At 59.6% G+C, this 25,693-nt stretch overlaps 2 protein-coding genes across 4 annotated transcripts in view; one reads left to right on the top strand and one right to left on the bottom strand.

Moving 5' to 3' along the window:
- EPN2 (epsin 2) overlaps nt 1-25,693 on the bottom strand; it is a 96,285-nt gene that overhangs the window by 1,080 nt on the left and 69,512 nt on the right. Inside the window, exon 10 of one of the 2 annotated variants that reach the window (XR_010937620.1) lies at nt 19,140-19,286. Coding sequence is in view for 1 of the 2 variants with exons in the window: in XM_067716623.1 (XP_067572724.1) it covers nt 19,210-19,286 (77 nt within the window). In the remaining variant the exon portion in view is untranslated. Of the gene's footprint in view, nt 1-18,553; nt 19,287-25,693 lie in introns of those variants that run through there. The other variant, XM_067716623.1, reaches the window with a different exon arrangement.
- On the top strand, nt 15,276-25,373 carry B9D1 (B9 domain containing 1). 2 transcript variants are annotated; one of them, XM_067716639.1, is made up of 7 exons: nt 15,276-15,430; nt 16,876-16,944; nt 18,312-18,423; nt 22,221-22,309; nt 23,090-23,152; nt 24,855-24,922; nt 25,135-25,373. In XM_067716639.1, exons 2-7 carry the CDS (start codon nt 16,886-16,888, stop codon nt 25,275-25,277), a joined length of 534 nt encoding a protein of 177 aa, XP_067572740.1. In that variant the 5' UTR covers nt 15,276-15,430; nt 16,876-16,885; the 3' UTR covers nt 25,278-25,373. The 2 variants fall into 2 exon arrangements, with proteins under 2 accessions (XP_067572740.1, XP_067572741.1); XM_067716640.1 differs by having other exon boundaries at nt 15,277-15,430; nt 22,213-22,309.

Raw genomic sequence — 25,693 nt, 5'->3', positions numbered from 1 at the left:
ACCTCCCCTTTACTCTACAAAAAGGTAACAAATTCTTTACAATTTTCCTGCAGATCATGCAGTATCAAAAACCAGACGGATCTCCCATTCTTTTTTTGTTATAACAGCGTTTTTGAGATATAATTTACATACCATAAAACATTTACAGTGTACAATTCAGTACATGAATTTAGTTCGTTCACAGAGTTGTGCAACCATCACCACTGCCTAACTTTGGAACATTTTCATCACCCCAAAAAGTAAGCCATTAGTCACTCCTCATTTCCCCTCACCAGCCCCTGGCAACCACTAATCTGTATGGAGTTGCCTATTGTGGACGTTTCAGATCAATGGAATTATACACCGTGTGAACTTTTGTGCCTGACTTCCTTCACTCAGCATAATGTTTTCCAGGTTCATCCTTGTGGCATGTGTCAGAACTTCATTCTTTCTTAAGGCTGAATATATTACACTGTATAGATAGACCACATTTTGTTTATCCCATCATCAGTTGATGGACATTTGGGTTGTTTCTAGTTGCGGAGCACAGGCTCCGGACGCGCAGGCTCAGCGGCCATGGCTCACAGGCCCAGCCGCTCCGTGGCATGTGGGATCTTCCCGGACCAGGGCACGAACCCGCGTCCCCTGCATCGGCAGGCGGACTCTCAACCACTGCGCCACCAGGGAAGCCCAACTTTTAAAAATTTTTTGAGGAGCTGCCAGACTGTTTACTTCAGTGGCCGCACCACTTTACAATCTCACCAGTATATCTGAGGGTTCCAATTTCTCCACATCCTCACCAACACTTGTTATTTTCCTTTTTTTTTCTGTTTTAAATTGTAGTCATCCTGGTGGGTGTGAAGTGGTCTGTCATTGTGGCTTTGATCTGCATTACTCTCATGACTAATGATGTTGAGCATCTTTTCATGTGCTTATCGACCATGTTTCTTCTTTGGGGAAATGTCTGTTCAGTGTCTGTTCAGTTCCTTTTCTGTTTTGAATTGTGTGATTTGCCTTTTTATTGTTGAGTTGCAGAGTTCTTTATATAGTCTGGATATAAGTTCCTTATTAGACGTATGATTTACATATTTATTCCCATTCTGTGGGTTGTCTTATCAGTTTCTTGGTGGTATCATTTGAAACACAAAAGTTTTTAATTGCAATTAACTCTGATTTATCTATTTTGCCTTTTGTCACTTGTGCTTTTGATGTCATGCCTAAGAAACCATCTCATTCTTTTTTATTTTTGAAGTTTTTTATTTTTACTTATTTATTTTTTTGGTGGTCACATCGTGCAGCTTGCGGTATCTTAGTTCTTGGACCCCGGACCAAACCCGGGCCCTCAGCAGTGAAAGCGCGGAGACCTAACCACTGGACCGCTAGGAAATTCCCATCTCATTCTTTTTTACAGCTGCATAGTACCACTTTTCAGATATAATCTATTTACCCAAGACCCTATATAGGTGGACACTTTTTGCTATTGCAAACGATGTAGTGCTAAAGTATCTTGAACACATCGTTTCGTGCGCTGTGAGTCTAAGCCACCCAGAAGCGGGCGTGTGCCAAGTTGAAGAGCGCTGCACTCGTGACTTTAACGGTGTCAAATCCCTGTCCTTACAGATTATATCACTTTAGGCTCCCACCAGCAGTGTGAGAGGAGGAGTCACACGGTGCTTTTTAAAAGCTTGGAGTTGTTTGCCTTTGTTGACAATGGGAGACGTCCCCTAAAAATCCCGGTTTCTGGTTTCTTTTGGAAAGCTGGAAGATCTGTCAGCGTCAAAGCTGCATTTCCACAAAGCGTTAGTGGACTGTAACAGAGCGGTAGCCTCGCCATTGAAATGGGGGCTCTCCTGCTCACTGGTCCCCACCACTCCCTGACTGCGTCCCCAGCACAGGCCGCCTGTCACATGCCATTCATCACATGCTTGTACCAGCGTAGAAACACCTTAGTAAAAGCAGGGAAATGAAAGAGGCCCAGGGGACATGTCTCCAAAAGAAGGGGGAGGGGGAGGGCAGGGGGAGGGCAGGGGAGGGCAGGGGGAGGAGGGGGAGGGGAGGGCAGGGCAGGGGGAGGAGGGGGAGAAGCAGCAACTAAGCTGTGGGAATGAAGAGGGTCTCCTGACACAGACCACTGCTCAGCCCTCCTGGCCGTGCCTCCTGCCTGGCCACATGCACGTCCAAGTTCACGATTTAGGCCACTGGGAGCCTCCGAAGAGGTTTGAGTAGAACGCCCTTCAGAATTGCCTTCCTGAGAAATATTTCTGACAAATGGTGTGGAAGGCATGCTTGAGAAAAGGCTGGAGAAAAGGAGATTATTATGCCGTCCAGGTGACAGCCCTGACGGGGCTCTGGACCAAGCAGTGGCAGTGGATCCCTGAAGACGGATGTGGAGGGAGGTGAGAGCAGGAAGCGTGGGTTGTGTCAGAGCTTCTGTGGAGACAATGGGGGTGTCACCAAGATCCGGACACCTGAGCTGCGTGGTGGATGCGGGTGAGGCCGTTCAGCTACATCCAAGCACCTGGTGAGCCCCGTCTCTGATCCCAGCCCCGGAGGCCCTCCTGGGCTGCAGAGCCTTAACCCTCGTCATGTTGGGGGTATCGGGGAGCCCCGGATGGCAGACTCCTTCCAACAACCTCCAGGGACCCCCCTTTGTCGATAGTCTCAGCAAAGGTTCGGGGTGGCCTCTCATTGGACAGGCTAGTGGGGGGCGTGGGAGGAAGCATGCTGATTGGCCAGACCTGAGTCACCTGTCCACCTCTGGAAGGGCGAGCGGCCGAGAGCCATTTTCCCAAAGGAAACCTGGGCTTTAAGGAAGGACGGACGGAATGAGATGTGCCCCACACATCTGCACCCCTCTGCCGCCAGAGGAAGTGCAGGGGAAGTCTGAGGAGCAGAGAGCAGGGTCTCTGTCCGGGAAGCTGCTATTCCGACATGACTGCCTCCCCTCCAACCCCAAAGGCCCTTAGTTTCCGGAAGACACACTTTGGGATCAGGAACAGCTGAGTTTGAATCCTGCTCTGCCACGTCGCAGCCAGGGCATTCTTTACTGTGTATTTCTGTGTCATAACCAGGGACACGTGGTCCCCGCCCCTCTCTCACCAGGGAGACCAACCCTCGGCCGGCAGTGTCTGCCCCTGTGGCCGGCGCTGAGGAGGGGATGCTCAGGCCCCGGGGGTGAGGGGAGGACGCCTGCTCAGGCGAGGAAGTCACAGAGGGACATCCAGGTCGGGACCAGCCAGGTGAAAGGACCCGGAGGAGGGGGAGGGGAGGGTTAAGCAGAGGAAGCAGCAGGTGCAAAGGGCAGGTGTGAGTGAGCTCGGCGCACGTCTAGGGACACAGAGACCCGCGTGGAGGTGGCAGGGGGAGGGACACACAGAGACGGGCTGGAGAGGTGGGCAGACGACCACCGTGCAGGACCCCCAGGGCCCTGACCTCAGTGTCCCTGTCTGCAAAGTGGGGATGTTCAGACCTCTCTGGTTGGGCTGTTTTCTGGGTTTGAGAAATGACAGCCCAGCCAGGAGAGTCCCAGGCATGGGCCTGGCCCTCTGGAGGTGCTGGACCAGCCGTGGTCACTCAGGCGGACACCCCCAGGCCCAGGGGCATTCGAGCCGTGTCTTGGGTGTGTAAACAGTTCTACCCTCACCCTCTTCCAGAGGGAGTCACTGGCCCTGTTAACAGCTGAGAAATGGGTTCAGCAGGGGAGGGGGTGAGTGACCTAGGGCCACGTGCAGGGTGGGGGTGTGCAGGGAGGGGACCGCCTCCACCCCCGGGGTTCCCGGTACCCAGCTGCACTCTCCCCGCGCAGACACGCCTCTGTGGCTAAGGCCGCCAGCCTTGAGTCACCCAGTGAGTGGCTGGGGCCCCCGGGGGGAAGCCCGCGAAGCTCACACCCCGTCTGCAGAGGCCAAGGCAGCGGCACCAGGACCCACTGGTCAGCCTGCGGCCCCTCCCCCCTTCTCCTTCCCCACTTTCCTTAGCTGGCCCTCCTGCCCCTGCTCCTAGCAGAGAGGGTGGCCTGCGGGCCCTTTGGACAGAACGCACTCCCTGAGAAGGGGGCCAGCTTAATGGATGAACCTGCAAAGGTCGCTGCCTGCTCTCAGTGGGGCCCTCAGCACCAGTGGGACAGGGTGGTGAGGGGAGTCTGGGGGACAGAACTCCTTCCGTGAGCCTGCAGGACCCACCACAGAGGTAATGACTGAGTTAAGAGCCCCTCGGCCGGTGACTTCAGAAAGCCTCAGTCTCCCCTTCTGCGTAGTGAGGGTCGTGATTAAAAGAACATGAAGAGTTGGTCTAAACTACAGCTGCTTCCCGGCCTGCTGTTAACCACGTAAACGGCAGAGGCTGGGGGCAGGCAGGACTCTGGGCAGGCTGGAGGGAGGGCCCCCAGTCGGGGGACAGGGCAAGCCAGGGCAGCTGGTTCTCCCAGCCTTCAATCTGAGACGATCAGGCTGCAAATAAAAGGAAACCACCAACCATGGCCTAAACACATGAAGATTTGTTTTTCTTTCATCACAAGAAACCCAAAGGACTTTGTTGACCTCAGTTTAGCGGCTCAGGAACGCTTGTCAGGGACTGAGGCTCCACCCTGATGATTGGCTGTCATCCTCGTGACATTTTGCCTCTTAGCTCATGGCTGCAAAATGGCTGCTGCACTCCAGCCATCACATTCATGCTCCAGGCAGGATAAAGGATGAAGGGAGAAGGACATGGCACTACCTCTGTCCCCTGTCATCACAAGAGCAAACACCTTCCTGGTAGCCCTCAGCAGATGTGCACTTACATCTCCTTAGACAGAGCTGCGTCACATGGCCAGCCCTACCTGCAAGGGAGGCCCAGAAATCAAGTGCTTAGATAGGCACCTTGCTGCCCCCCAAATCAGGATTGGTTAGAAGTGGAGAACAGATATTGAGTAGGTAGCTCACAGGTGGAAGGGGCAAAGCCACATCTACTCATCAAGAGGGCAGGTGGGAGGTGCCCTAGTGCCCAAGACCAAGACAAGACTCTTCTCAGAGACACTGGAGGCTGGGGGGCTGGATTCCCTCACTCAGGGTCCATGGCCTCCCAGTACAGACCACCCTCATCTCTCCCGGCCCTGGGGGCTCCACGTTCCTTCCCAAAGGTGGCGGGTGCCAAGGCCCCCCCTTGGCCCAGAGCCCATATCGCAGGTGATGAGCAGTGCGGCAGGGGTGGGTGTGAGGCAGGTGCTGGGCGGCAGCTTCAGCTGCCCCTGCCATCTCCTCCAGTGCTGCTGAGCCCTCCGGGCCGCACCATCACACTGTGACACACACACGCTGGCACAGTCACAGCAGTGCTCACGTGTACACGCGGTCCACTTAGGTTGCCGGATCACAGACACGCTCATGCCCACCCAGGACGCACAGAATACGGGGCATCACTGTGCACACACATTCACACGCAGGGACGCACACGCAACAGCGTTCACGTACACACAGATTTGCACACGCGGGCACACAGGGACACACACAGATACACGAACTACTGGGACGTACGCTCCCTCCGGGCGCAGCCAGGCCAGCTCCGTCCCCACAGGTTGTAGGGGAAAGAGGAGGGGACGTTTCTGCCTGAACGTGCCTGCCCCTTGGGAGAGCTGAGCCTCGGGGGCTGCCATGAGGGGAACCAGGACGGGCAGGGAGGGGGCTGCTGCGGGGACCTGCCCACGGGATGCGGAGCCGGGCAGCGGTCGGTGCCGCGGCTCAGTCCCCCGAGGCGGGGGATACTCCCCAAGGCCAGCCTGTGGGTGCGTGGAAGGGACAGCAGGAGGCCTGCGTGGGTGGGCTGACCTCAGGGTCCGGTGGCTCTGCCTTGGGCCGCTCATGGCTTCTCCGCACCCTCTCCTCAGCCCTGCTTCCACCACCATCACACCCAGGCCGACCAGGACCCTGGGGGCGGGTCCACGCTCTGTCCCAGCACCTGTGGCTGCGCCGTCAGGGTGCCGTCCTTGTGGTCCCGAGGGCCCAGTGGCTGGGCAAACGATGGACGACCTTGCCCCTCCCCGAGCATTCCCGAGGCCTGCGCTGGGCCTGCCTGGGTGTGAGGGTGGAGCCAGGTCTGTTCTCTGTCCTCCGTGAGCAGGGATGACTGTCACCAGGACGCCACCCTCACCGCTCACGCCTCTCCTGGCCCCTCCTCCTGGTGGCTTGGCCCGGGGCCCTCTCCTCAACCAGAACTCCTCCCCAAGCTCTGCACCGACCACTGTCAACCCTGCTCCAGCCTGGCCCGCCCTCCCTCCCTCCCCTGAGCGCCTATCCAACACCTGGTGCTCCCCAAACGTCTCCAGGGGACGCCCCACAAGCCCCCAGGACCTGTGACCACTACCACGCTCACCAACGCCCCACCCAGGCCCCTCATCTCACCCTCACGCTGATTGACCACTTGCACAGCAGCCCCGAGTCCAAAACCTCAGTCACTCACCCCACCTCACTGAGCACCTACTCTGTGCCAGACAGTATCCTGGGTGCTGGGGAGTTGGCAGTGAACACGACAGGTGCTAATCTCCCCACCTGAGGAACGTGGATTTGGGCTGGGAGAGAGCAGCAAAGCCACTCAATTACACAGCATCTCAGGTGGCAGCCCCAGGCGTGGACTCGAGAAGCGCTGATGGTGGGAGGAGGTGGTGATTTTACATGGATGGTCAGGGAAGGCCAGTGGAGATGGTGACATCGGAGCAAGGACTTGAAGGGAGAGAGGGAACGAGCCCTGTGGCGATCGGGCAGCGGGAACAGCATTCTGGGCAGAAGCAACAGCAAGTGCAAAGGCCCTGAGGCAAGGTGTGCCTGGCCTGTTTGAGAATCAGCGAGGAAGCTGCAGCTGGAGCAGCCTGAGTAGGGGCGACAGGGTAGGAGAAGCACCGTTTTCACTGCTAACTGCCTGGTCCCAGCCGCCATCGTTTCTCGCCGGGACCCTTGCTGTCATCTCCGAGTCACCGTCCTCTTGGTCTCCTCTCGCTCCTGTAACCAATTCCCTGCACAGCGGCCAGAGTGATCTTTTGAAAAACACAGATAGGTTGTGTCCCACCGTCCCCATCTCGTGGGATAAGGCCCTGCTCACGGAGAGTGGGGGGCAGATGGAGGAGGTGGCCGACTCGAAGGGGCCAGCTGCCCTGAGGCCGAGTGCAGGGCGTGGCGGCAGCCCCAGCTGCCTGGTTCCTATGAGGTCATCCCCTGCATTCATCTGCCTGATTTCCTCTCTCAGATCTGCTGGAAAAGCCCCGCGGAAACAGCTGGCAGGTGTGTGCAGGCCCAGGGACGGCTGGGGTGTGGGCTGGTGGGGAGGGAGTGGTCAGGATCACCGCAGTAGGAAGGAATGGCCCCCGGCGAACCTCTCAGAAGCAGCTGTGGCCCTCCACCTCCTCTGGCCTGGCACCTATGGGTGGGCTGCAGATGAAACACAGGATGCCCAGCTGTGCTTGAATTTCAGATACACAACGAACGGGTCTTTAGTTGTGGATGTCCAGTATTTTCACTTGCTAAATCTGGCAGCACCGGCCTCCCAGCTTCCCTGGTCCCCAGCCTCAGCCCCACGTGGTGGCCAGAGAGTCCAGTTAAAACCCCAGTCGCTTCACATCCCCCCTCGCCTCGAAACCCTCCAGGACTCTAAGGCCCTGAGTGATCCAGGCCCGGGGCACTCTCAACCCATCTCCTACCCCAGCACTGTGCTGGGAAAGTGCTCTCTGAAAAAAAAAAAGTCAATAAAATGTAAAGCACTGAAAGCCCTAATTTTAGCATTTGCCAATTTCTGTGGCTGATTTCAAGCCCCCAGCACGTCGCTGGGGGCAGAGTTGCCCAGGTGTCTCTGGTGTGTCGGCACGAGGCCGTGCAAGCAGGCGCCAGTCCGCCTCTCTGTTCCTCAAGCACGTTCTGCCCAGGGCCTGTGCACGTACTGTGCTCTCACTGTGCTGTGGAGATGCCCGCCCCACATCCGTGCAGGCTTCTTCCGGGACTTTGCTCAGAGATGCTTCCTTGTGCATCTACCACCTACCGTAACCCTCCCCCATCACTCTCCAGCCCTTTTCTCTGCTTTATTTTTTTCTTCATAGCACTTACCACTGTCCCAAATTATCACAAACACGCTTCCTTGTGTCCCCACCAGAAAGTCAAGTGCATTAGGGCAAAGAGCTGTGCCTGTCTTGTCTTCCACTTTACTCCAAGCACCTAGCCCAGGGCCTGGTACACAGTACGTGCTCAATAAATACCTGCTGAGCGAGCGGTAACTCTTGGCTCAGCGAGCTTGGTTCCCATGACCTTGGTGCTCATTCTGATGCTTGGTTGGAGCAATTCAATCCACCCCCAGCGTCCCATCAGAGGTGTTCCTTCTTTCTGCCCCGACCCCCTCCTGGCCACGCCCCCCCCACAGGAGCCGGCTGGACGCAGACAGATCCCAGCCCAGGTCCACTCCCGCTCTTGAGCCTCCCTCAGGCTCGGTGAGGCTCTCTCCATCTCTGAGCCTCGTGGTTTTGTCCCCCGTGAGGGAGCATTTAACTTCCACCTCCTGAACTACTGTGGGGACCATAGTGGCTGAATGGATGGGAAAGCACTTTGCAACCTACAGCCCCTAAAATTCAGGAACCCCCATCCACCCCACTATTTCTCAGCGTGGAAGAAATTTTGTAGTTATTAGAAACATCCCAGAACTATCACAAGTCCTTACAATCAGCTACACATGATACAAAAGCATAACTCACTCAGCAACAGCATTTAAAAAAATCACCCATTTTCATCAAGTAGAAAACTGAGGAAGTGACCTTAACAATGCCATCTCCACTTCTCGACCGCCACGTGGAGACACTTACGTGGCTCTGTCTCACCTGGGACGCTTTTTTAAAAAATCATCCTCCCGTGGTCCCTTTCTCACCCTTGGGGACTTCGATCCATTTAAAAATGATGTCATTCTAAATGCTCCTCGCTCTCAGCTGTTACTCTTCCTAGGGAGCTTCTTTTACCATCCCCCGGACCCCCTTCTCCCTTCCCTCAACCACCTGTCTCTCTCCTGGGCACCTGGGAAGGAGTGATGTCCCAGAGGAAAGAACCATCTGTCCAGGACCACAGAGAGTGGCCGGCACATGCCGCCCTGTCCCTCGAGCCTGTCGGGCCACGCCTCTGCCCCCACGAGACCCAAAGATGAGGGATCAGATACCAAGGCCACAAGCGGGCTTTCTTTGCCCTACATGACGTCATCTAAAAATTCACCCAACATGACAAAATTAGGAGATCTCGAGAAAACAGAGATTTCCCAGCTGTGGACGCCAACGCCTACAACAAGCGCTGGGACCTGCTGGTGGGTGTGGCTTCTGGCCCACCAGCAGGCATCCGTGAGCAGGGCTGGGCATCTGATCAGATCAGTGGAGGCCTGTGCCATGTGAGTTGTTCAGTATTGTGAACGCCACCTCACCCTCACCGACTGCCTGGGACTAAGTGTGCCTCATTATCCCCTGGATTATTCCCATGCCTGAACTCTTTCGGCACAGGAGGAAAACAAAAGCTAGATGTGGAGATGCGCCTGTGGAGATCAACAGAAGCCGGCACGGTTCTTCGTGGGAGTGAAGAACGGGCAGCTCAACGCCTATTCTAACTGCGTCTCCCCTTCCTACCTTACCCGAGCTCAAGTTCCCAGACTCCCTTGCGGCTAGAAGAGGCCCTGAGACCCAGTTCTCGCTACTGGGTTGTGTGGGAGGTCCCGTCCCACGCCAGGTCTTGCTGGGGATGCACGGCTTCTCCCCCTGCTCCACTTAGAACATAGCCCTGTACCTGAATCAGCGGTCTTGTTGTGAGGACAAAATCCACATGCTAAGCAGGTGGGGCGGGAAGATGGGGAGAACCCGGGTCCCTGGTGGTGTGGCCAAGCTAGCGTCAGTTCCGGGCTGTCTTGATGTTTGAGACAAACGAGCCTTATGTATTTGAGCCCTAATTGGCTTTTCCGTCACACACAGCCTGTCATGCCACGTGCCCAACATGTAAACTCCTGGCAAGCTTCACTTATCCGCCTGGCTTTGGCTGACATTGAGTTTATATCCAATGGATTGAAAATGAACGGTTTTTGTTTGTTTGTTTGTTTGTTTTTGGGTTTTTTTTTTGCCGTATGTGGGCCTCTCACTGTTGTGGCCTCTCCCGTTGCGGAGCACAGGCTCTGGACGCACAGGCTCAGCGGTCATGGCTCACGGGGCCAGGTGCTCCGCGGCATGTGGGATCTTCCCGGACCGGGGCACGAACCCGCGTCCCCTGCATCGGCAGGCGGACTCTCAACCACTGCGCCACCAGGGAAGCCCTGAAAATGAACGGTTTTGAAAGACCTACAGTACTTTCCAGAATTTGGCCAACGATTCAACTTGCCTGTCTCCAAGCAAGCTGGACTCCAACTGCATTACTGCCTTCGCCGTGGAGACCATTGCTCCCATTTGCTGAGCCCTGTGAGGTCGAGGTCTTATGATCCCCAGTTTCCTGTAAGCTGAGACGCAGAGAAGTTGAGCCATCAGCCCAAGGTCACACAGCTAGCGAGGGGCAGAGCTTAGATTGGAACCCAGCTCCCCCTGCTGGTTAAACCTTGGAAAAAGCTGCCCCTGGCACTTCTGCCTTGAACTTCAGGGTAAAGGGAGCAAGCCCGCTCCTGGGGCTGATTTGGAGACGTCAGGGATTCCCCCAGTCCTTCAAGTGACTCAGTGGGAAAAGGACAGTCCAGGCCATGCCCTCATCTTCCTAGTGAGACACTGGGGACCGGAGAGAGGCAATGACCTGCCCGGGACCACACTGCAAGTTGGGGACAGGCTGGAGACAGAGGCACCCTGCTTGGGCAGCTGCCCCGACCCAGACTGGGTGATTCTGTTGTGCTGCTAGAAGCTGGGGTCCCCTCCTGCCCGACTCTAGAGCCTCAGCCCTGGCCCACAAGGTCCCAGCGCCAGCACCCCCCAAAGTCCTCTGCTCACTTGTTCACTCACTCACACAGTCATTCGACAAGTGCTTACTGAATGGGAGCTCGGGGAGTTTGAGTGTGGTCCAGGAGACCCGGTCAGGCCACAGCCCCCCCATGGTGGAGAACACCCCTGCCCAACGAGGGCTTGTCTGGAGGACAGGATGGTCATCTGGAGCTCTAAGTTCAACAGGAAGGTCAGGCGGAAAGGGTGGAAGGAACAGCACGTGCAAAGACGCCGTGATACACTGAATTATGCCCTTAAAAGGGGTTGGTTTGAAGTTCTGTGAATTCTACCTCAATACAAAGGAGGCACTTGTAACTTCAAAGAAGTTGGGGACTTGCCTTGTGGCGCAGTGGTTAAGAATCTGCCTGCTAATGCAGGGCACACGTGTTCGAGCCCTGGTCTGGGAAGATCCCACATGCCGCGGAGCAACTAAGCCCGTGCGCCACAACTACTGAGCCCATGTGCCGCAACTACTGAAGCCTATGCGCCTAGAGCCCATGCTCCGCAACAAGAGAAGCCACCGCAATGGGAAGCCCGTGCACCGCAACCAAGAGTAGCCCCCGTTTGCTGCAACTAGAGAAAGCCCGCGCACAGCAACGCAGACCCAACACAGCCCAAAATAAATAAATTTATAGAAAAAGAAATAAAGAAAGAAGGTGGTGTATGTGTGCGGGCATCCAGTACCGCAAGGCTGAGGGGTGGGGGATGCAGGCAGCGGCGGGGGGGCCAGAGGTACCCGACAGGCCACAGAGCACCTGGACTTTGTCCCCGGTGACATTCAGCTGTGGGCCTGGCCTGTGCCCCCTTCTGCACCGAGCTCCACTGAGAGCTGTGAGGTGGGTTGGGAAGGAAGACCTAAGACGTATGTGAGAGGAAGGGACCCCGGTTAGATCGCACAGCCCTGCCGCTACTCCCCGCGGCCCTGGGAAGCCCGGCCTCCCGCCTGCAGGACAAGCAGCACTGCTGTCGCAGGGTTGCTATGACGTGGGTGCCGCAGAGCTCCCTGGGGTGTGCGGTGGCGGAGGGGAGGATGACCGTGGGTGCTGGCGGCGCCGCTGGCCTCTGCTTCTCACCTGAGATGGGGGGCAGGGCGGAGCTAGGGGATCCCCCGCGCCGCAGGGGCGCCACTTCCTCTTGCCCAGGCCAGCTCCCCTTTGCCCCAACCTGGGCCTCAGGGCGGTGGTGGGGAGGGGCTGCTGCAGAGGTTAAATGTCCTGGGCTGACAGGGAGCTGCGGGCAGGGGGGACACCCACCCCTCGAGGGCCGGGAGTCCAGGCTCTCCTAAGACTGGCAGTCCAGACTTGGGTTCAAGTAGCGGGCAGCTGTGCAGGGCAGAGATGGTGGCAGGTGGCAGGGGGCCTGCGTGAGGGTGGAACCAAGCTAACGGCAGCGTGCTAGGAGTCCAGCTGCCTTAGTCAGTAGCCAGCCAACCCTGTCTCAAGAGAAATGCAAACAGAGCTGGGCACACACCTATAATGAGTGTCTGGGCAGGAAAAGGGAGGAAACCTCCCCCGGGGCAGATTGGGATCAAGGGATCGAGGGATGGGGAGAGGAGATCACGATCAGTGGGGGACAGAGAGCAGACGTCAGCACTCTGGGACCAGAGCTCGGCTGTGACGCCTCATTCCCCAGGGTGCAGGGCCCAGGCCGGCAAACGCCCACCACAGGGAGGGCCCAGCCACGCGGCCTTGGCAGGCCGGCATCTCTCTGGACAGTTGGTACCTCTGCGAGGGGGCCCTCATCTCCCAAGAGTGGGTACTCACAGGTGCCAACTGCTTTGGCAGGTGGGTGCAGCGGCCAGGAAGGGTGATGGAGAGGGGCCCCAGGAGGGGGCGCCCAACCTCTTCACCCCCCGCTTTCCACAGCTGCCCCAGTCCCACTTCAGCGTGACCCTGGGCCCACACTGACTGGCGCTGGACGCTTGTGAGAGCAAGTCCAGCGTGGAGGAGCTGCTCCTGTCCCCAGGAGGGCCTGGGGGCCTGGTCCTGGCCCGGCTGGCAAGGCCACCACCTCTCAGCAGTGCTGTTCAGCCTGTCCCTCTGGCTACCCACCTGGTCCTGGCGTTTTTTCCAGGGGCAGCCCTGTTGGGCGCAGGGGTTTGATCCTGTCTTCGCTAAGGACGGGAGCGGACGCCTGAGATAGCTGAGGGTGGGCCGGGCAGACAGCTGGGATGGAGCTGGGGCCCTGCACAGCCGGAAATGCCCAGAGTCCCTGAGCCCCGAGCACAGCCCAGCTCTGGCCTGCTGCTGGCTGGCACATGGACACGGGCCTCGGGGCAGAAGGTGGCACTGGCACCTGCTACTCCCGGGTCAGCTTCCAGACCCACCCAGCCTGGAAGGCAGCCCTGGGCCCTCTCCCCACCCCCTCCCTTGGGCCGCAATGTGTCCCCAGTTTCACTGGGTGTGGCCCTGGGGAGACTGTGAGAGTCCAACGGATGACACGACGGAGCTGCGCTGAGGGACTTGGGGGTCCACTAAGAGAGGACGGGGAGAACTGGATGCCCAGGAGGGCAGGAAGTTTTGCGGCTGGACTGGTGCCAACCTGCTGAGGGTCCCCTCCCGCCCCACCTCGCAGACCTCTATATCCCGCCCCCAGAGCTGTGCAGCATCGCGCTGAGGCTGCCGCACACCAGCACCAGCCGAGACGCCTCCCGCCTCCAGGCTGACTGTCCTGACCCGAAGGCCAGCCTGCCCAAGGGCGCCCAGTGAGCCAGATCCCACGCCAGCCCACCCCACCTGGCGGTGCGGGTTCCAGCCTGGCCCTGCACAGGCCCCACCCGTCCCCACGGTCCCTCCTAAGGCCACTAGGCCTGGTCACCTCTCACACTCCCGGGGGGCCACTGATCCGCACCCTGATGGCCATCCCAGAGACCCCGCCCCCTGGGGAGACTCCCCCTTTAGGTTCTGTGCGGACGTGGGGCAGCCTTGGACATGGCCAGGTCTGCGGTTACAGGGAGCCCTGGTTATTTGATAATAGCAAGCGTTTTGTTGAAAACTGTCCTTTGTGTAATACTGAACCACAAGGAGGAAAGAGCTGGGCGAGAGTGGTAGCATCTGTGAAGACGCATTGTACCTGGGAGGGTGTGAGGGGTGGGGGACGGGATACGGCCAAGGCCTGGGGGAGGCCAACTCCCACCTGAGCCCCCGGCCCACCCACCCGGCCTCAGCCTCTCTTGTCAGAGGTGTGAACACTGGCTGCCCAAGCCCCCTCCCCTGTCAAGTATCTTTGCTCACCTGAGGCGGGTGGGGGGACGGTCGGTGGGCCCGGGCTGGCTGTGACTCCTCTTTCCCTCTCCCGCACAGATGTCTCGTGGGACCCCCCTGGTCTGCTCCCAAGCTGGCAGCTGGTTGCTGCAGGGTGTGATGACCCGGGGGCCCTGCTGGGTGCGCAGCCTCCTTGAAGTCTTCACACCTGTCCACCCCTTCATTTTCTGGATCCGGGGTAAGGTCTCCAACGCTACCTTTGACACCCCAGCCAAGAGGCACCCTTGGCGCTGGGCCAGGACCAGGCAATGAAGCAGTGAGGGTCGCGAGCCCGCGGAGTCCTGGGTTTGAATCCCGGCTCAGCTCCTTACCAGCTGCTGTGACTGTGTCCCAGTCATCTCGCCTCTGAATCTGCTTCCTCTTTTGTGCAACAGAGACTTACTCAATTATTCATCCACTCCACAGGCTGCCACCAGTGCTCACTTGTGCCAGGCAACCGGGACACGGGGTGGGCGCGGCCCCTGTCCTCACGGCGTCTGTGGGTCGGGAGCGACGAGCATTGGCCGGAGCTGTGACAGCAATAAATGTGCAAATGCGAACCGTGCTCAGAGCTACGAGCAGGCGGACGACCCGCTCCGGCGGCCAGGCAGTGACGTCCCGAGGCCAGTGTCCTGGCGGGGCCGCGCTCGGGCTCGCCCCTCAGCGACTGCGGGTGCTCGGGCGGCCGGGGGCGGCCCCTCCGCAGCCTGTTTCCCGCCCCACGCGGAGGAGCGCCGGCGCGTGTTTAAGGATGCTCCAGGTCCCTCCCAGGTTTGTCTAATAAACTTTTGGGAGGCGAGGGTCTCAGAAGGCCCGAGGGAGCATCCGTTGACCCCACGCAGGCAGCTGCTGGTCCCACGCGGACTCTCGGAACCGGGGCCGGACCCCGACTGTCGGGGGCCTCGCTCTTGAGCCCCACGCGCGGTGGTCGTCGCCTCCGGCTCAAGACCTCCCACGGGCCTGGTGGGGCCGGGTCTGAGTGGACACACACTTCCCGTGGGGTAACCTGAACCAGGGATGTGCTGGGTCCCGCACCAACAGACACAATACAGCCGCGGATTTCGCGCCGACGGTCCCCGCGAAGCCCCGCCTCCCGCCGCGCCGCCGCACGCATGCGCTCGCTTTTCCGAAGATCCCGCTTCCCAGAAACTTGTCCCGCGCGCCACGCCGTCCGTCTCCAGGGCAACCCGGCTCCTCCTAGCAACCGCGCAGCCCTGCTATGGCGGCCGCGGGTCCCAGCGTCTTCCTGCTCATGGTCAACGGGCAGGTGGAGAGCGCCCAGGTGAGCGGCCGTGGACCACGCGGGGCCGCACGCGTCCCCCCAGGGCCGAGCCTCGCCGGAGGGAGCCAGCTTGTGAGAGGCTTGGTGCGAGGTCGCGCGAACCCTCCGCCCCATGTGCGGTGTGGAAACAGGCCTGGGGGGTTGAGCGAGGCCGAGGCCACAGTCGGCCGAGCCCGCGTGGAGTCACGGGCAGGGGCCTCCACCCCACGCAACCCGCGCGGGTCCGTGCGCAGCGAGGCCCCGCGCCCTCGACTCTCAGGCCCTCGGAAGCGGGTTGGAAGGGAGGTGATCTGCTTGATCTGATGCAGCGATGGTGGCGGCTGCCCCGGTCGGGGGGGGGGGGCGGGGGCGGTGTCTGTTGGACGGAAGGGGACGCTACCCTCCAGTCCCCAGCACGTCCTACGAACCGTTTGTTATTTCTGTGTATAAGACATAGTATATGCCAGCCTCCATGCCCAGCCCCGCTCAGTCAATCCTCACAACCACCTGTGAAGTAGGTATGACTGGCACCCTCATTTTACAGATGGGAAAACTTGCCCAAAAGCAGTGGCGGAACTGGCATTTGAAACCTGGTCTGATGTCAGAGCTTTGCTGGACTTGCTCTTCCAGGCTGTTTTAAAAATATTATGAGTATATTGTGAGGACTAACTGAGATGGTTTAGGTAAAGCTCTGCTGGGGCCTCTTAGTGGGCATCTCCCGCCTTCCTGTTTCATCAGGGACGCTGCCCCAGTCTCCCACTCTGTCCACCTCCCCCTTGACCCAGTGCCCAAGACCCGCTTCCCCTCTTCTGCTCTGTCCCATCAGGGGCCTCAGCTGGGCTGGGTCACATGTGTCTGTGCTCTCAGCAGCCCCCTCAGCCCCACTTTTCCTCCCCCTCTGCTCGGGGCCCCTCCTCTAGCAGGCCAAGCATATGTTGCTCTGTGTGTCCTAACAGCACCCTGCCTTCTCAGACCTTTCACTTCAGCACCATTTCCTTAGAGCTGCTCCTGTGCCTGCCCCTGTGCCAGGTGCTGGGGACACAGAAAGCTCGCACACCTGTCCCTTGTTCACAGTCTAATGGGGTTGAGAGAAATAAACAGTCAGTGCTGTGATGGAGGGAAGCACCAGGGGCTGCGGGAGCTAGGAAGTGGCCCCCCAGACGGCCCGGAAGTGAGGGCAGGCTCCCTGAAGGATCAGTTTTGAAGGGTGAGCAGGAAAACTCCAGGTGAAGGAATGGGAAGGGTATGTCATACAGAAGGCAGAGCCTGAGCAAAGGCCCAGGGGCAGTAGCGGCCCCAGACCCTCCGCTGAACGCCACGTCCACACCCCCTGCTGTCTCTTGGCCCTCGCCCCCCCTCACCAGGTGCCTCACGTTCGGAGTTACTGGTGGCCGCACCTGCCTGGCCAGCAGTCGGTCTCAGCGTGAGTCCCTGTGAGCAGAAGCCGTGTATGCTTATCTCCACAGTTTCCTGAGTATGACGATCTCTACTGCAAGTACTGTTTCGTGTATGGCCAGGACTGGGCCCCCACGGCGGTAAGCTGGGCCCTTTGGCCTCCCAGACTCACGGCCTTCGTGACTGGGGGGGGTCTCTGAAGGCTCCATCACACCCGTTACCCTCCCAGTTCAGAACCAGTTGAGAGGTGGACGCTGAGTTCAGGGGGGACCCGCATGCGAGTCTGCTCCTGGTGAAGCCGGGGCAGAGAACGCAGCGCCGCGGTGCTCCCTGACCCACCCCCGAGGCCGTGCTCGCTCGCGCGCCCTGTCCTGGGAGCTGGCGCGTGGCAGCAAGTAGGGATGTTTGGGCGGCGCGGGTGGGCAGGTCCTTTCACTGCACTGCCGGTCTCCTCAGCCTGTGGGGAGACTCTGGAACCCTCCTTCCAAGAGTCCCCAAGGAATGGTCTGTCTCCACCAGGAGAGGGACGATGGTGCCTCTTCAGCCCGCACCACGTTACTGCCTGCGCGGCACTGGGGCGACCCTCACAGCCACTCGGAGCCCGGTCCCTCCCCTGTGCAGCTGAGACCATAGCGCTTGTCCTCCAGGCGCCCGCTAGGCGACAGGTGCCGAGGCTCTTGGTGATGGGGACGCAGTGGTGAACAGAGCCAGGGAAGCCCCGGTCTTGCTGGGTGCACGTCTTGAGGGGGAGACAGACACGGGGCAGTAAACACTCCAGGCTGTTGGCTGGTGACACGCTGGGGGAAAGCAGAGGCAAGAAAGGGAGGGATGAGAGGCCAGAAAAGGCCTCATGGAGACGGCAGCCGAGCACAGAGCTGAAGGAGGCGAGGGGACAAGCCGCGTGGAAGGCTGTGGAAAGAACTAGGCAGGCAGAAGGTGCGGAGTGTGCAAAGGCCCTGAGGCGGGGGTGTGCCTGGCATGTTTGACCCGGGAGGTGGGGGGCCAGTGAAATGGAGACAGAGAAGGGACCACATCACAGCCAGCCGAGCCACTGGTGACTTGACAGAAACACTTTGGTAGAGTGGGGGCCAGAGGTCAGATTGGGGTGGGTTCAGGGATGCAAAGTGAGAAGGAATTGGAGCTGGTGAGTGTCGACATGTCTTTTAAGAAGCTTGGCTGGGAACAAAGGGGTGGGGGGGCGTAGGGCCAAGGGACGTTGCTTTGTAACCAAGAAAGTGACACGCACACACGTGCCGATGGTGACAGGGGAGAGGGCGACACCGTCCCCTCAGTGAGGCTGAGGCACACCGGGCACCGGGGGAGGGCTGGGGCCTCGAGGTTCCAGGCCCTCATGGATGAAAACCCTCAAAGACCTGGGAGCCCCTCCATTACGTCTCAGGTCCCTTCGTTTGGCAGAAGGTGGTGAAGGAAACAGCTCTCCCAGCTGCTGCCCAGGGAAGGGAGGGGTGTGGAACTGGGACATTGGCCGTCACTGTCGTCCTCGCAGGGGCTGGAGGAGGGCATCTCACAGATCACATCCAAGAGCCAGGATGTGCGGCGCGCGCTGGTGTGGAACTTCCCCATCGACGTCACCTTTAAGAGCACCAACCCCTACGGCTGTGAGTCCACAGGCCTCGTCCTGCCCCCGTGTCCACACATGGACCTTCCCTGCCCATCCCCTGGGCCCTCGACCAGCCTTGTCACGTGCTCTCAGCCACCTGGCAGTTTCCCCCTCCTCCCCGCCCCCTTCCTGCTCATCTGTGTGCACTTGACCTTCCTGAGGTTCTGACAGAGCCGGTGAGGCCCGGCCTGAAGCCTTGGGTGGCGCTTGCCTGCAAAGGGCAGAGCCTGGCTCAGCAGTCTGGCCAGGAGGCCTGCCCTGACAGCTCTCCCCTGTCCGTCACAGCTGTGCTTCTACCAGACCCGAGCGCCCTGCTCCTCCTCCAAGTCCCTGCCCTTCTCTCTGCCCGGGGGCCCTGGCCCTCATCCTACCTCTGACCTTCCCAAAGCCCTCCTCACCTGCAGTGTTTGCAGTGTTTGCTTTCTACCTTACCTGGCAGTTACCAGTCACTCTCCCTTAATAAGCGCCAACTGTGTGCAAAGCCTGGGCTTCGCTCCACAGGGGCTGTGAATACTCTCCCTATGTGGGCTTGGCCAGGCTTTGTAACCGTATCTGGTAGGTAGATTCTTCTCCACGTCTAGGAAACTGAGACTCAAAAAGTGACATCATTTGCCTTCAGCTTTACCTTGAGTAGCTGAGCATGGATTTGATTTCAGGTCCATCCGATTTCACGGTCCAGGCCTTATGCTGCGTGTGGCGGGGGCTCAGGCTTACCGGGCACGGAGGGTCTGGAGCAGAGGCTGCCTGGCTGTCCTCCTGGGCGGGGACTGCCATCCTGTTGTCATCATCCATGAGAAACTTCCACAGGCTTCCTGGAACAGGGCACTAGGTAAAGGACCAATCTCCTCCTGCTGACGACGGCTAGGAAAGGTGAATAAAATATTAAAAAGCAAAACCAGAAAACAAACTACTTGAAGGCATCAGACAGGTAGCAAAGTCCTGGCGCTTTAGGAGCCCAAGACCCAGGAAAAAAGCAGAGCTCCAGAGACGCCCCCAGCCGCAGCTCCCCTGGGAGTATTTGCTGATGCCAGCAGAGGTGATCGAGATGCTGATTCCAGCAGAGGTGATCGAGATGCTGACCGAGACTTTTGTCGGCCGCTCTGGGCTGGGGACCCAGGAGCCAGGAAGATCCTGCCACCTCAGAGCTCTGAGAGAACAGCCCGCCCTGGCCTGCGGCCCGGCTGCCCTCATCCCCGCCCTGGACATGGTGCCAAACATCCACAGACTGCACCTCACAGGACCCCAGAAGGGTGATCTGTCGTGAGCAAGGAGGGCTTAATCCAGAAATAAGAAGTTCGTGCAACATCTAAAGTCAACCGGTGAGACTCACTATGTTAAAAAGAAAGTCACCGTCACCCCCAGCGATGGAGAAGATGTGATAAAATTCAACGCATCCATGACAGACCTGTAGCCAGCCAGGAGTAGAGGGAAGCTTCCTTAATCTGATAAAGGCTATCCACAAAACTCAGAGCAGACGTCACTTATCTTAGTGAGATGTTGAAAGATCTCTCTGTCAGATCAGGATGCTTGTCATGACCACCAACGTTGTACAATTCAAAGGTATAAGAATTAGAATCATGTGTCACCTGTCATTATTCACAGGTGACATGATTATGTAGCATTTCCAAAATAACCTACAGTAAATTATTAATAAGGGGGCATGACTACCAAATATAAGATCAGTATACAAAAATCAGTTGCAGGCTTCCCTGGTGGCGCAGTGGTTAAGAATCCGCCTGCCAACGCGGGGGACACAGGTTCAATCCCCGGTCTGAGAAGATCCCACATGCCGCGAAGCAGCTAAGCCCATGCACCACTACTACTGAGCGTGCGCTCTAGAGCCAGCGAGCCACAACGACTGAGCCCATGTGCTGCAACTACTGAAGCCTGCACGCCTAGAGCCTGTGCTCCGCAACAAGAGAAGCCCGCATGCAACAACGAAGACCCAACGCAGCCAAAAATAAATAAGTAAATAAATTTATTTAAAAAATCAGTTGCTGGGCTCCCCTGGTGGCGCAGTGGTTGAGAATCTGCCTGCCAATGCAGGGGACATGGGTTTGAGCCCTGGTCTGGGAAGATCCCACATGCCGCGGAGCAACTGGGCCCGTGAGCCACAATTACTGAGCCTGTGCGTCTGGAGCCTGTGCTCCACAGAGAACAAAAGAGGCAGCGATAGTGAGAGGCCCGCGCATGTGATGAAGAGTGGCCCCCGCTTGCCACAACTAGAGAAAGCCCTCGCACAGAAACGAAGACCCAACACAGCCATAAAAAAAAAAAAAAAAAAATCAGTTGCTTTCTGTATTAAAATAGAATGTGTTTTCTATTCTGTATAAAAAGTAGAAATTGATATTTTAAAAATAAATTCTTTCCAGTAATATCAAACATAACCTGTTCTACCAGCTATCAAGCTGTGATTCTAAAGCACAATCACGAGAGTAGTTTTGGCACCAGGACAGACAGATCTGTAGGGAGCCCAGGGCAGAACTGAACATGTGCAGCTGATTCATGACAAAGGGGCAGAGCAGGAGGGGAAGGGGTTCTTGAGAAGTGGTCCTGGGGCAGCTGGATACAAGCAGGAAGAAAAGTGCAGCCTGATCCCTGCTTTGTATCAGGCACAGAAAGTCCATCCCAGATGGATACACGCACGGAAACGTGAAGAGCACGATGATACGGCTTAAGGAGGATTCCACGCAGGCGGGAACCGTGGCACCAGAATGAGGACTCCTCACAGGAGCAGATCTGCGGGTTCCACTGTTAAATTTAGGGCTTCTAGTGACCCAAAGACATCATTACGGGTGAAAAGAGACCATCCGGTTGTAAACTGGGCAAGAGGCTCGAGCAAGGCACCGCCCAAAAGGACGTCCGAGTGACCAAGAAACAGGACGAGGTCTCAACTTCATTTTAGGAAGAACAGTTACAATTAGGAAAATGCAAATTAAAGCCAAAGTGAGCGGCCATGATTCAGGACCAGAACAGCCCAGTTAGGAAGCGTGAGGACGCCAAGCTCTGGTGCGGTGCCCCCAGGGAAGCAGCTCGAGTGAATGCACGGCCTGGGCAGACACGGGTGCGCGTGTGACGAGAGGTCGCGCTGTCCCAAGAAGGAGACACAGCCGGGCGTCCATGGCCGCCAGACAGGACCGAGTTCTCCTGCCCTGGAGACGTGACTCGGTTTGCATGCGTCTCATAAACACCGAATCCAAGAAGCTGGATGCGGGAATCTACGTACCATACGATTCCACTCATACAAAGTTCACAACCTGGGCAGAACCAAAGGACCACGTGTGGGATGCATTCTTTGGCGGTGAAACCTTACGGAAGAGGAGTGATGACCTTTGAGGCGGTGACGGGGAGGGAACAGACGTCCCCCAGCACCGGGGAGCACTTCCTCTGCGTCAGGCCCGAGCCCGGGCGTCTGGAGGACGAGGAAACAGGCTGTCCGGTGGCCGCGGGTCCAAGCTGGGCAGGCCGGCCAGCTCTGGGCCTCCCCGCCTCCCGAGGATGTACCCCAATGGAGCTGCCAACAGGGAGCAGTGGGAACTGGCAGTGCTTGAGAGGAAGGGGGTGCGGGGCCTCCCTGAGCCACACGCAGACACCCCCGGGTCCCTGTGCACTCCCTGGGCCTGTCCAGTGGCAGGACCGGGGCAGCACGGGGCCCAGCCAGCAGGCTCTGCTCTCCCACCTCCCTGCAGGCCCACACCTGGGGGCTCCCGGGCCCGCCGCCCTGCTCTCCACCCTGCACCTCCCCTGGGCTTGCCCGCAGGCTGACCCCTGCCTTGTCGTTCGCAAGGGCCGCAGATCGTGCTTAGCGTGTATGGGCCGGACATGTTCGGGAACGACGTGGTCCGAGGCTACGGTGCGGTGCACGTGCCCTTCTCACCCGGACGGTAGGTCCTCCTTCCGACCTGGTCCCTCGCCGGGCCACGCGAGGCTCACCCCGGGGCATGCTTCACCTTGAGGCGGGGAGTGCGAGGGTCCCTGGCGTGGGGGCGTGGCCCACACCTGGGAGGGGGTGTCCTGGGGCATCGAGAGGGGCGGGCCCAGCCAGAGTTCCAGGGCAGCTGGGGTCGGAGTTCAGACACTCATTCCCTCGCTGCTGGCCTGAGGACACACGTGTCAGACACGTGTGACCACGGACCTGCCCTCGCAGGCCCCCCCGAGTAGTGGGCACAGATGGAGAGACACAGCTCTCTCTTGTCAAGCATGGTGACAGGGTACAGGCACCGTGTTCCAGGCGCGGGGTGGGTGGCCAGGGTCAGCCGACCCTAAGGGGTGAGGACTCCATCAGAGCAGGTGGAGGGAGGAGGCCCAGCAGGCGAACCTGAGGGGTGTTGAGATGGGAAGTGCAGGGTGCGAGGGGAAGGGGGACGGGGGATGGGTGACCACAGCCGGGTGCGGCCCAGGGGACTGTCAGGGGCTTCCTGGAGGATGGCAGCGCGCTGGGATATTTGGAGAAGGACAAGGGCCCTGTGAGGGGCACAGTTGAGCCAGGGTTGGTTTGTAGCCCTCAGCATCCTCTCGACCCTTCAAAAGAAACAAGGCTCTCAGAGGACGCAGCCCTGGGGCGGGGCTCCGGCTCCGACTTGGCCACCCCTCGCTGGAGGCTCAGAAGGCTCCGCCACCTTTCCGTGGCTCAGCACAGCTGTCTGTGAAAACGTTTGTTTCAGGCACAAAAGGACCATCCCCATGTTTGTCCCAGAATCTGTGTCTAAACTGCAGAAGTTTACCAGGTGAGTCTCCTGCACACCCATCCCCCCAGCCACTCCTGGCCTCAGCGGTCGGGTGGAGGGCTGTCACATCCCCCGCTGCCATGTCGTGCTGGATGGCTTCACACAAGGGCCCTCTGCCAGGAGGTGACAGCTGAGCAGGGACTAGAGCAGAGGGCGGGGCCGGCGGGGCTCGGGGCGCAGGGAGCAGCTCGGTCTCGAGGAGGTAGTGACCTTGGTGGGGCAGCCAGTGGGGCCTGCACACGGGCCTGCAGGGAGACCAAGCCCGAGGCGTCTGGCCCCTTCCCTCATCCGAGTAGGAGCTGGAGGGCTGGCTGGGCCTGGCTGACCGACTCGGGTTGGGTCAGCTCAGCTCCCCGGTGGTGGGCCAGGCCCAGGGGAACGTGTAGCACCGCCTGGGCCCCCTGGCCGGCACCCTGCTCGGGGGAGGATGCTTCCTGGGCTCTGAGGCGCCTGCTGCCCTTGGGAGCCCTCCAGAAGCCACCGTGATGGGAAGGGCCAGCGTCGGCTGGAGGTGACAGCACCACCCCGGTGTCCACACTGCTCCACGCCCCACAGCTCCGAGGGAGGGCTGCGGGCCCCCGTGTGAGGCCTCCCTGGGGAGGGGGGGGTCCTTGCTGGGAAAGCCCTCACTGCCGGCCAGGCGGCAGCAGGGGGTCGTCTCCCGCCCTTCGGAGGGGCTCTTGCCTGGGCTGGGCCGTGTGTGCTTGGGTTACGGAAATGGGGGAAGGCAGCTGGATGGACAGTCGTCCCAGATGAGGGGTCCGTGTTCCAGCAGCCCCTTCTCTCATCCCTTCTGCCGGGCCTCCGCCTCCGGCGTCCTTCCTCGGCCTGCTGGCTGCCTGCTTCCCTGCGGCCACTTCCTGTAGCCGCCGCAGCCAGTTACCACGGACTTGGTGGCTTAAAACCACAGAAATTAACTTTCTCACAGTGGGACCTAGTCTCTTTGGGGCCATCACGCAGATCCTCCAATCTGCTCTTCACACGGCAGAAAGGGTTCCCTGAGACACCGCTGCACGAGCTACTCAGGCACATCTCCGCCTCAAGGCGCCCGCAGGGCCCCTGCAGCAGCGTCCAGGCTGGCGGGGCCCTTGGGGGCTGCTTCCCCGGGCTGGTCCTCAGCGCAGCCTGGGGGCAGGTGCCGCGTAGCCCTGCTCCTCCGATGGGGAAACCGAGGTGCAGGGAGGGGGCGAGGCTCCCCTCCATGACCCCCTGTGCCCCCCCTGCCCCCTGCCTGCTCCCCTCCCGCCCCCTGCCCTCCCCACTCCCCTGTGCCCCCTCCCGCCCCCTCCCTGCCCCCCCCCCCCGCCCCGAGCCCCTCACTGGCTCACTGCGTGTCCGCGGCCTGCTCTGAGGTGCGGAGAACCTTCTGCCTGGGTGGGAGGCTCAGATGTCAAGAGGTTAATGCTTTACGGCTGGAGCCCCATGGGGTAGGGGACCATTATCACGTCCCCATTAAGGTGAGAAGACCGGTGCTCAGAAATGGAAGTGACATCCTGGGTCCTGCTCTGTTCAGAGGACAGTGGAGAGCCCAGATCTGGCTCCTCTGCCCACGCCAGGGCTGGTTGTTGGGCTCTGGGTTGGGGCCCTCCTTCCCCAGGAGGATGGGGAATCACACTGTCCCAGGGCCCCGCCTTCCCCACCTCGGCTGCTGTCACCTTTCTGGGATTTCTGTCTGGGTTCAGGCTGTCTCCTATCTTCCCAGCTGGTTCATGGGACGGCGGCCCGAGTACACAGACCCCAAGGTGGTGGCTCAAGGGGAAGGCCGGGAAGGTAAAACTTGACCCCCCCATCCCCCGGGCAGGTGGGACCAGGTGGGCCCCCCGCAGTCAGATGGCTGGATGCCAGGGACCCGCCAGCACACAGATGCGGGGGCAGAGCCCAGCCCGGAGGGGTTGCCACGTCCGTCCGTCCCCCGTCCCCACCGCAGCCCCTTCTCCCGGTGAGGGGCGTGGGCCCAGCTAACGCTGCCCTTCTGTCCTCAGTGACCCGCGTCCGCTCCCAGGGCTTCGTCACTCTCCTCTTCAACGTGGTGACCAAGGACATGAGGAAGCTGGGCTATGACACCGGGCCTCCGGACACACAGGGGGTCTCAGGGCCCAGCACACCCCAGGGCCTCTCCCGGTGAAGGCATCGGCCCCCTGGGACGGCCCAGCGACCCACCTGCCTGACGTGCGTCGGGGGTGGCCGGTGTTTGTGTAATAAAGTGTTACCTTTTCACAGAGCCCAGGCTGGGGCAGCTCCTCTCCCCGCAGCAACTGCCCTGCGAGCAGGGCCCCGGGGCTGGCGCGGGCCTTGGGGGGCACAGCCCGGGGTGGAAGCTGCGCCAGGACGAAGCCAGCAGCCGAGCCTGGGCTCAGCCTGATCCCGGGCCCACGGCTGGGCGGCCCCCACACTTCGACACGCTCGTCCCTAAAACCAGCGTGTTGTCCACCAGACAGGCGAGCCGGGCAGCACCTCCCTTGGATGGAGAGGCCCGTGGCAGCCCAGAGGACGGGCTGCAAGCTTCCCCAAGGTGGGCAGCGCCACGGCGGGGGAGCCCCG

This window comes from Pseudorca crassidens, chromosome 19, assembly GCF_039906515.1.
Source record: "Pseudorca crassidens isolate mPseCra1 chromosome 19, mPseCra1.hap1, whole genome shotgun sequence".
Taxonomy (NCBI): domain Eukaryota; kingdom Metazoa; phylum Chordata; class Mammalia; order Artiodactyla; family Delphinidae; genus Pseudorca; species Pseudorca crassidens.
Note: the sequence above shows the minus strand (reverse complement) of the source record. Positions and strands in the feature narration are given on the sequence as shown.